The 10,729-nt window shown below is 43.3% G+C and overlaps 1 protein-coding gene across 1 annotated transcript; it reads right to left on the bottom strand.

Moving 5' to 3' along the window:
* Positions 1-2,699: 2,699 nt before the first annotated feature.
* On the bottom strand, positions 2,700-9,639 carry LOC145351403 (putative G-protein coupled receptor 139). Its single transcript, XM_080201010.1, has 2 exons — positions 9,570-9,639; positions 2,700-3,628 (listed from the first exon to the last, which is right to left on the bottom strand). The coding sequence occupies exons 1-2, from the start codon at positions 9,637-9,639 to the stop codon at positions 2,700-2,702; spliced, it is 999 nt and encodes a 332-aa protein (XP_080057136.1).
* Between the last annotated feature and the right edge of the window lie 1,090 nt (positions 9,640-10,729).

The following is a 10,729-nucleotide window of genomic DNA, read 5'->3' on the forward strand; positions in this document are numbered from 1 at the left end:
GAATAACCTTTGTGTTTCTGTCTTCACGGAGGAGAACGTGAATAGGAGGTCCTATGAGGAGAGACTGAGGGATTTGGGGTTGTTTTCGCTGGAAAGAAGGAGGCTAAGAAGGGATCTTATTGAAACGTATAAGATGATTAGAGGTTTACATAGGGTGGATAGTGATAGCCTTTTTCCTCGGATGGAGAAAGCTAGCACAAGGGGACATGGCTTTAAATTAAGGGGGGGGGGGGTAGTTATAGGACGGATGTCAGGGGTTGGTTCTTTACCCAGAGGGTGGTGAGGGACTGGAATGCCCTGCCTGCTGCAGTTGTAAATGCGCCTAGTTTGGGGGCGTTTAAGAGATCTGTGGATAGGTTTATGGACGAAAAGGGATTGGTTTAGATTAGTGGGTCAGTGTTTTTTTAAAAAAACTGGTCGGCGCAACATCGTGGGCCGAAGGGCCTGTTCTGCGCTGTAATGTTCTATGTTCTATGTTCTAAATTGCCGGGTGTTAGAGATGGAAAGGTGGTAGGACTGGAGGGTATTAATGACATTACTGTTACGAGAGAGGCGGCGCACGACAGACTGGAGGGGCTGATTGTGGACAAGTCGCTAGGACCGGATGGAATGCATCAGAGGGTTCTTAAAGAAATGGCGGAGGTGAAAGTGCATGCCTTGGTGGTTATTTTCCAGACGTCGCTGGATTCCGGGCAAGTGCCGGAAGATGGGAAAACGGCAAATGTTACGCCGTTGTTTAAAAAGGGTGCCAGGCAAAAGGCAGGGAATTATAGGCTGGTTAGTTTAACGTCTGTTGTAGGTAAAATGTTAGAATCCGTCATCAAGGAGGAAATAGCGAGGCATCTTGAGGGGAATTGCTTGATAGAGCAGACGCAGCACGGTTTCATTAAAGGGAAGTCGTGTCTGACAAATTTACTGGAGTTCTATGAGGATGTCACTAGGGCGGTGGATAGAGGAGAGCCGGTGGATGTGGTCTTCCTTGATTTTCAAAAGCCGTTTGACAAGGTACCTCACAAGAGGTTATTGCAGAAGGTCAGGGGACATGGAGTTGGGGGTAGGGTGTTAGCGTGGATAGAGGATTGGTTGTCAAATAGGAGGCAGAGAGTGGGGGTCAATGCGTGCTATTCGGATTGGCGGATGGTGAATAGTAGAGTGCCCCAGGGATCGGTCCTGGGGCCTCAGCTCTTTACCATTTATATAGATGATCTGGAGGAGGGAACCGAGTGTAGGGTGTCGAAATTTGCTGATGACACCAAGATTGGTGGAACGGCAAATTGCGCGGAGGGTGCTGAGAGTCTGCAGAAGGATCTAGATAGGCTGGGCGAATGGGCCAGGAAATGGCAAATGGAATTTAATGTTGGCAAGTGCGAAGTGGTCCACTTCGGTAGGAATAATGGTAGGAAGGATTATTACTTACGTGGCGAAAAACTGCAGCAGGCGACGGTGCAGAGGGACCTTGGGGTCCTTGTGCATGAGTCGCAAAAACCCAGCTTGCAGGTGCAGCAGGTGGTCAGGAAGGCGAATGGGATGCTGGCCTTCATAGCGAGGGGGATTGAATATAAAAGTAGGGAGGTCTTGCTGCAGCTGTATAGGGCATTGGTGAGGCCGCAGCTGGAGTGCTGTGTGCAGTTTTGGGCGCCGCACCTGCGCAACGATATTTTGGCCTTGGAGGGAGTGCAGAGGAGGTTTACTAGGCTGATACCGGAGTTGAAGGGGTTGAGCTATGAGGAGAGGCTGAATAAACTAGGCTTGTACTCGTTAGGGTTTAGAAGAATGAGGGGAGATCTCATTGAGACGTATAAGATGATGAAATTGATGGATAGGATAGAGATGGAGAGACTCTTCCCGCTCAGAAAGGATAGCAGGACTCCGGGGCACAGCCTCAAGATAAAGGGGGAGCGGCTTAGAACGGAGTTGAGGAGGAACTTCTTCACTCAAATGGTGGTGAATCTCTGGAATTCTCTGCCCGTTGAAGTGGTGGAGGCTACCTCGCTAAATATTTTTAAGACGCGGGTTGATGGGTTTTTGATAAGAGAGGAGGTTAAGGGTTATGGGGTGAGGGTGGGAATGTGGAACTGAGCCACGACAGATCAGCCATGATCTTATTGAATGGCGGGGCAGGCTCGAAGGGCTAGATGGCCTACTCCTGCGCCTATTTCTTATGTTCTTATGTTCTTGTTTACTATAACTAATTCAGCTAACCTGCAGACGAATACTCAGGTGCAGTTTAGCTTGGTCAATGCACCTGTTTTGCACATCTTTGCCACTGTCAGATGAAACTGAGAACTCAAATGAAAGCCCCACACAGACACGAACAGACAGACAAGGACCCAAGGCTGGAATCGAATCAGGCGCCCTGCTGCCATGAAGCAACAGAGCTAACCAATATGCCGCTGTGATCCTTGGCTGATTCCGCAACTGCAGGGACCAGACGAGATGTTTCTGGCATATATGCTCTCGCCACGCAATTATATGTAGGAATGGTCTGGCTAGTCATCTCTCGCTGAGCGAGAAAATGGAGGTGTCATTTCAGGCGGGTGCAGTGTTAATGACAGTTAAGGCTGCAAGACTATGCAAGATGTGAATGAAAAAAATCTACTATTGTCACAAGGGTCATAGAATATATTTTATCGCAATAATAGACAAGTGATAGTCGTGTTATATTTTGAATGCAGAGTAATCTGTCATGTTAGAACCTCTTATTGCAGTTCTGTTTTACTTTGTTGTCCAAATATTTTTGAAATTAGAATAAATGGATATTTCACCCCGTTCTTTAACTCCTCTCTGAATTTCCTCTGTGTTAGTGCATAAATGCAGGTGTTGGTGCATGAACTCAGAAGCTGCAGCATGTATCCACATTGCTGAGCGACATACACTAGATTGGTAAAGCTTTTGTCTGTGTAATTGTAGTTTACAATTCTCCAGGTTAAGGAGTGCACAATATATGGAATCCACAACACTATAAAATTGGCAGACAATGCAAAGAGCAATATTATGGATTTCCTTCGGCTCTCCACTTCTGGGTCAATATGATTCTCTGATTTGCCTTGTCCCCTGAGGCTCCTCCGCAGCTTAGTGGCAATTATAATATTCCTAGCAGTCAGAGTGTTGAAAACCAAAATCAGAGCAAATGGAAGCAACGGTGTTAGTACAATGTCAATCCGCTCATACACTATATAAAATGTTGAGGTATAATAGAGATTTTTCACAATGCAAAACCATGGAACATTGTCAATAATTATTGAAGGGCTAAAGGCAAGGCACCAGGGAATGCACCTCACACAGCTGATAATGGTCACTGCTTTGACAACCACAACCGCAGTTCTTTTGGTGCAATATCGTTGTTTCAGTGTCTGGCAAGAAATGGCTACAAACCGATCAAAGGTAAAAACCACTGTGAACCAAACGGAACAATTAATTGCTGAAAGAAATAAAGCTGCTTTCAAGGCACACACTGGAGTAATAGATAAGAAATTGACAGGGAAATACATATTATTAAGTCGATTCAATATAACATCGGTGATGACGAGTAGTAGATCTGCTGAAGTCATTGCCATTAGGTACTGAGTGATACATTTGGAGAGGCCACATTTCCCTCGTTTCAGGATCACAATTGCCACTGCGTTAACTGTAACAAATAGAATTAAACATCAACAATTTAGCAGACAAATTCACAGATTAATATTTTATCTTTCGAATAAAGATTCAATGTAAAAAGTGCAAATGACATTCACTGCAGCAAATTGATTTTCTTTTTACAGAAGACTACGATGATCTGATTTGATTTATTGTCACATGGTTTGGGATAGAGTAAAAATTGTTCCTTGTGCATTTTACAGACAGGATATACCATCCATTAAGCACTTAGAGGAAAGCAAAATGTTAGGATGTGGAATATAGTTTTTCAGTTGCACGTGTGATGAAGACAAGATCAATTGACTGCATGATAGGGCCATTTAATCTCTAAAGAAAGTCTTCTTGATTCAGTTGGTACGTGTTTTCCGATGTGTGTATCTTATTTTCCCGAATGAACAATGTGGAAGGTAGTCCTCCCGTGATGCCTGAGGTCCTCGATCATGCTCACTGCTTTCCAGAGGAAGTAGAATGAGTAGACGGAGTCAATGGATGGGAGACTGGTTTGCCTGATCAACTGCGCTATGAACATAAGAACATAAGAACATAAGAAATAGGAGCAGGAGTAGGCCATCTAGCCCTTCGAGCCTGCCCCGCCATTCAATAAGATCATGGCTGATGTGTTGTGGCTCAGTTCCACCTTCCCGCCCTCTCCCCATAACCCTTAATCCCCTCTCTTATCAAGAACCCATCAACCCGCTTCTTAAAAATATTTAGCGAGGCAGCCTCCACCACTTCAACGGGCAGAGAATTCCAGAGATTCACCACCCTTTGAGTGAAGAAGTTCCTCCTCAACTCCGTTCTAAACCGCCTCCCCTTTATCTTGAGGCTGTGCCCCCTAGTCCTACTGTCTTTTTTGAGCGGGAAGAGTCTCTCCACCTCTATCCTATCCATCCCATTCATCATCTTATACGTCTCAATGAGATCTCCCCTCATTCTTCTAAACTCTAACGAGTACAAGCCTAGTTTATTCAGCCTCTCCTCATAGCTCAATCCCCTCAACTCCGGTATCAGCCTAGTAAACCTCCTCTGCACTCCCTCCAGGGCCAAAATATCCTTGCGCAGGTGCGGCGCCCAACACTGCACACAGTACTCCAGCTGCGGCCTCACCAATGCCCTATACAGCTGCAGCAAGACCTCCCTACTTTTATATTCAATCCCCCTCGCTATGAAGGCCAGCATCCCATTCGCCTTCCTGACCACCTGCTGCACCTGCAAGCTGGGTTTTTGCGACTCATGCACAAGGACCCCGAGGTCCCTCTGCACCGTCGCCTGCTGCAGTTTTTCGCCACGTAAGTAATAGTCCTTCCTACCATTCATCCTACCAAAGTGGACCACCTCACACTTGCCAACATTAAATTCCATTTGCCATTTCCTGGCCCATTCGCCCAGCCTATCTAGATCCTTCTGCAGACTCTCCACACCCTCCGCACAATTTGCCTTTCCCCCAATCTTGGTGTCATCAGCAAATTTCGACACCCTGCACTCGGTTCCCTCCTCCAGATCATCTATATAAATGGTAAATAGCTGAGGCCCCAGCACCGACCCCTGGGGCATCCCACTAGTCACCAACCGCCAGTCCAAATAGCACCCATTGACCCCCACTCTCTGCCTCCTATTTGACAACCAATTCTCTATCCACGCTAACACCCTACCCCCAACTCCATGTCCCCTGACCTTTTGCAATAACCTCTTGTGAGGTTATTGCTCCCCACCTTTGCCGTTCCTTGCGGCCTTGATCAGAGCAGTAACCATATAAGCTGTTACGACCATATAACATCCAGGGAGTATACATTCTATGGAGCATTTGTAAATATTGCGAAATGTCTTAATGGACAGGCCAATTTTCCTTTGCCTTGTGAGAAAGTAAAGAAGTTGATGGACTTTCGTAATTAGAACATTGTCTTGTAGGGGTAGGACAGATTGTGGGTGATCTGGGCACCGAGCCACATGAAGTTCTCGACCATCTCAACTTCATCCCCATTGAGGTAAACAGTTGCAGATCCTCCACTGCGTTTCTTGAAGTCAATGGCTATCACCTTCGATTTACTGACATTTGAGGAGAGACTTATGTCATTGCACCATTTGAGCAGAATCTCTTTTTCGTGTCCTGCGTGATCTCATTGATTGGGATTCGACCACCACAGTGGTATCATCAGAAATCTTCAAAAGTGCAATTGAAATGGATTTTTGCCACGCAGTCATATGAATTAAACAAAATAGCAAAGAGTACAAAACTTCAATGAATTGAACATAAGAAAAAAACACTCTTAATAGTGGTTAACAGCGAATCGAAAAAAAATGTCACAACGATCTGTAATGACATTGGTTATTTTGTTTGAGTATGGTTTTGCTAAGTATTTAGCAACGTCGTGGTCATACTTCTAAATCTCAAAGTGTAAAAAGAACGCCAGTGAACCTGGCATGCATCAAATGGAACCGGATCTAATCTTGAGAAATGATAGCTTGACATAAATAAGAAGTCTGGTTCCGTATGTCCGCAGGAGGAGGAAACGGTCACTTTTACCAGAACCGGCAGTCTTAAGCAAATGATGTGCGTAAGTTAACTATATAGACAAGTGTAAATGGACAACCAGCAGAACCGAATGAATGGAGAAAAATAAGAAAGTGGGGAAACAATAGGCACTCGGTCAGTTTGCTTCAGCTGACAGTTAATGAAATCTAGTCTGATCTAATCGTGGCCCAAACTGGACTTCGCCTTTTGAAAGCTATTTTAACGAGGCCAGAGGGATATGACAAAAGAAACAGAAGACACAAACTGAGAGAGAAACGTTGGAAAAGCAGGACACATGAATCTCAATCTGCAAGATTACTGGTACAACTTGGAAAATACATTCTGAAAAACTATATAATTTATGGTGCAATTGTGAAATAGACTGAGAATATACTTATGATGCACCGACCCATATTTCTGAATGTGGGAGCTCTAGACAAGAATGTGCTAAACAACGTACTTAGACTTCATTAAATGGAGAAAGAGAAGAAACACAAGGATGTGTTAGGGAACTTTTCTAAATAATTGTTAGATATGAGCTGGAGGACGCTTTGACATTCCGAAAATTGCTTCAGAATTGACATTCAAGGAAAGGGTGAAGATGAGGGGCATTGGAGCTTCATCAGGACTTATGAACTTAATTTTTGTTGCGTGCCTGGAAATGTTGGCGCCGCTTCATGATGGATGGAAAAGCTAAAGTGGGAATAACTCTTTAAAATCACACCATTCTTCGATATTTCATTTGGTTGGTTCGAGGGTCAGTAAAGAAATGACGTTGTTTGATGAGAACAGACAGACACTAAAGAACGACAAAAATCAAACGTGTTTGATTCATTTTACATAGCACTTTGTTGTGGTATCAAACATTTGCAAGATTTGGGGAACCAAACAGGTTCTGCCGTAACTTTCTGAAAGTGAACTGAATCTTCACTTAAAATAGCAAAACGTTCAGGTGACAAGAAAAATGAGGAGAATGGAACTATGTTTTAATGTCGATCCGACGATGCATTTCATTCTCTTCTTTATGATTTCATGAAATCAACAATTGCTATCATTGAAAAAGGCAACATACTCTGGTGTCCGACTTTGCATGATAGATTCACGAGTCTTTTAAAAAAGAGAAGGTAAGCTAGTCTGGGTGACTTATAGAATCCCGACAGTGCAGAAGGAAGCCATTCGGCCCATGGAGACTGCACCACCAACAGTACCACCCCTCCTCCTCCGCCACCGACTACCCCCCTCCCCCGCCCGCCAAGCCTTATTCCCATAACTCCGCAACTTTACCCCGCTAATCCCTCTAACCTGCACCCTAAGGGACACCCAACGGCAATTTAGCGTTGCCAATCAACCGAATCCGCACATCTCTGGTCTATGGGTGGAAACCCACGCAGAAACAATGTGCAAATTTCAGACAGACAGTGACCCAAGCCGGGAATCGGACCCAGATCTCTGAAGCTGCAACACAGCCCTGTTAAACACTGTGCCAGTGTGCCGACTCTTAATTAGCATCGGAACTTGTCTAGAATCGATTCTGTTAAGTACCCAGACAACAAACAGCAACAAAGCAGTCGGTTCATCTTATTTACTCTGATAATTAAATAACGACGATAACACGCATTAATTATCAGCTTATCTGAGGTGCGCATGTCTCGACATCGAAAAGGAAAAAGGGTCTTTTTTTCGAAATGCTTTATTCAGTTAAGATATAACAATAACAATAATTGTTCTTTGTGAACCCAGTTTATTTTCTAAATCCCACCTAGTAATACTAAGTCTGAATTACAACTTGTCAATTTTGGTAAAATAGAAACCTGAACATTTTTAGTTAAATAAACATTTTCACGACCACAAGACATGACAACCATTTTCGCCACCAATGGAGCATTGCCACTGTTGTATGTTACGAAATGCATCAGCTGATTTGCACAGAACAAGCTCTTGCAAACATCAATATTAAAATGTCAATATAATATATACCCTTTTAATATTAATTGGCTGTACGTTTCGCTCCCCCCCCCCCTCCCCCACCCATCCAGGCTAACGCTGTTTATTTCTAAGAAATATTGGAATAAGATACAAAAGCACAATTGGCGAACGAGAAGGGGCTGAATTTGTCGAAATCGAAATGTTGTGTAACCTGCCTCCACACTGCAATATTGCGTGGGTCCTTCCTTCTGTGACCGAAATCTGTAGTCAGATTTAAGGATATAAAGTTTTGACACAGAGACGGTAGTGTGACTAGCTGAGGTACAGTTGACTCATTTAATATTAAAGCTTGCATCATGAAACAGTTGACAAATGAACGAAATTCAAGTAATAATTCAGCGAGACTATCAATCGTGTCCAAAAAAAAAAGGTGTGTTGTCAATGATCCGTTCTTCAGTGTTGAAATGTGGAGAACGTTTTCAAAGTGCATTGCAGCTGACTACAGGCCTTACCTTTAGTTGGCTTGTGGGTATTAGTTATTACCTTGAGTGTTTATATACTATAACCTGTTGTATAATGCCCACTGAATCTTTCTGCCGTTAACGCATAAAATATAGGCTATATGGGGAGCATGGTGGCACTATGGTTCACACTGCTGCCTCACAGCGCCAGGGATCCGGTATGAAATCCAGCCCCGGGTCACTGCCTGTGTGGAGTTTGCACATTCTATCCTTGTCTGCGTGGGTTTCCTCTGGGTGCTCCAGTTTCCTCCCGCAGACCAAAGAATGCGAATCAATTTGATTAGCCATTCCACATTGATTCTAGTTTCACAGGATTAGCAGAGTAAATATGTGGGGTTACGAGAATAGGGACGGGGTGGGATTGCCGTCGGTGCAGCGTCAGTGGGCCGAATGTCCTCCTTCTGTACTGTAGGGATTATATGATTCTATGCTTCTATGTTTCTATATATACTTGAGCACCCTTATTTACGCAATTTACTTAGACAAGCCTTTCCTCTATTTAAAAAAAAATACATGTTTACTGTGGTGTTAAATGGTGAGGAGAGAACCATCAAAACATAGCGCAACATGGGTAGTTTCGTGTCAGTTGTCCCTTGCAAACAATACTTGCCATTTATTCGCATTCGCAACAACGGTCGTAAATATCTGCCCATATGACAGGGAAATTAAATCATCCACCGATATTTAGATACTTATTCTCGCATTTGCTCTTTAGGTGAAAATGGATAAGAAACAATGAAACGAAAGGTTCTCACAAAATTGACTCTGTTGAGCACTGAAGAAAATAAAAGCCTTGTAAATAATCCTCCTACAGCCAACAGTAACATTACTCCTGGTTTAAACGGTAGCACGGAATTACATCTTTATCACTCAGAGGAAAAAAACAGAAATATGTTGAAGTACAAGGCAGGGAGCAAGCGTAAATAAGAAATCAACATTAGTTAACAACATTCAGACTGGATGCAAAGCCTTACCAATAATGCCAATGGCTGCGAGAAGAGGGTAATAGATGCATTCTATCTGATATATCACTGAGTATTCCATTATCTCTGAGGTAAGGATAATGGTGGCTGCAACTGATTATATATCATTGCGTGTTTGAATGAGCCAATAGTAAAATGAGAGAGATCGCCCCGTTGAGAGTATCTCACTGGTTACATCATTTTAAAGGATTTGTTACAGTGATTTAACAAACAGCCTAGGGAGAAAAAACGAAGTTAACGATCATGATGTTGTTTCACAATTGTTTAAAGAAAGAAAATAAATGTGTTGGTAGCAACACAGCCATTGCGACAGGTGTGCCACTGAGTGAATAGAAAGAGGAATAAGAACCTACTCAATGAAACAACACTCGACATTGATATTTGAACATTTAGTAGTTCAATTATAGTTTGGGCTTCGGAAATAAATTGGAATCTTATATTTAACATCATTCTGACATGAGGATCTATCGTAGATCCTTTACCATTTCAGGACAAATCTCATGAGATAATTTCACACGATATTCGGAGCATTAGGGCTTCAGTAGATGCAATAATTCAAGAAGAAACAATAAATGTTGCCCCCTCACAGAGGAATTCTTGAGGGCTCGGACTCCTTCCCCACAGAACAGTCACCTGATGAGGTTTAGGAAGACCACGAATATTTCACTTTTTCGATTTTAACTGAGAATAGCAGCGATCACTCGTCATGCCGTTTTTGGGGAGAAGGTCCATGCACACCAGGCTAAACAACTTAACAGAAAAACTTTGACACGAACAGTAGGGAAACTAGTTCCTGCTTTCTGAAAATTGTTTTAACTCATTAAAGTTGGTGAAAGGTTTCAAAATTAGAGTCTGAGCAAGTCAATATCCAGGCTTCGCAAAATTAGTTTGGCCACAGTTTGCCCTGGGATAAGATTTAAGACACTGATTGTAGCGCAACTGGTGACAGAGCTCCCACGTTCTCTCAGGCCGATGGACACTACTCTCCCATATAGATCCGTTGTTTTCCCTTCAATCTGCTGTGTCACTTATTCAAATATTCCCCTCAACGTGGCATATCACCTTACCAGTCTTAAAGACAGCCTGTAGTATATTCACCGCTTCAAGGTACTTCTTCGCCTATTCGTACCACCCAGCCACAATATTCCCTT

Source organism: Carcharhinus amblyrhynchos, chromosome 13 (genome assembly GCF_965287045.1).
Source record: "Carcharhinus amblyrhynchos chromosome 13, sCarAmb.v2.hapA, whole genome shotgun sequence".
Lineage (NCBI taxonomy): Eukaryota > Metazoa > Chordata > Chondrichthyes > Carcharhiniformes > Carcharhinidae > Carcharhinus > Carcharhinus amblyrhynchos.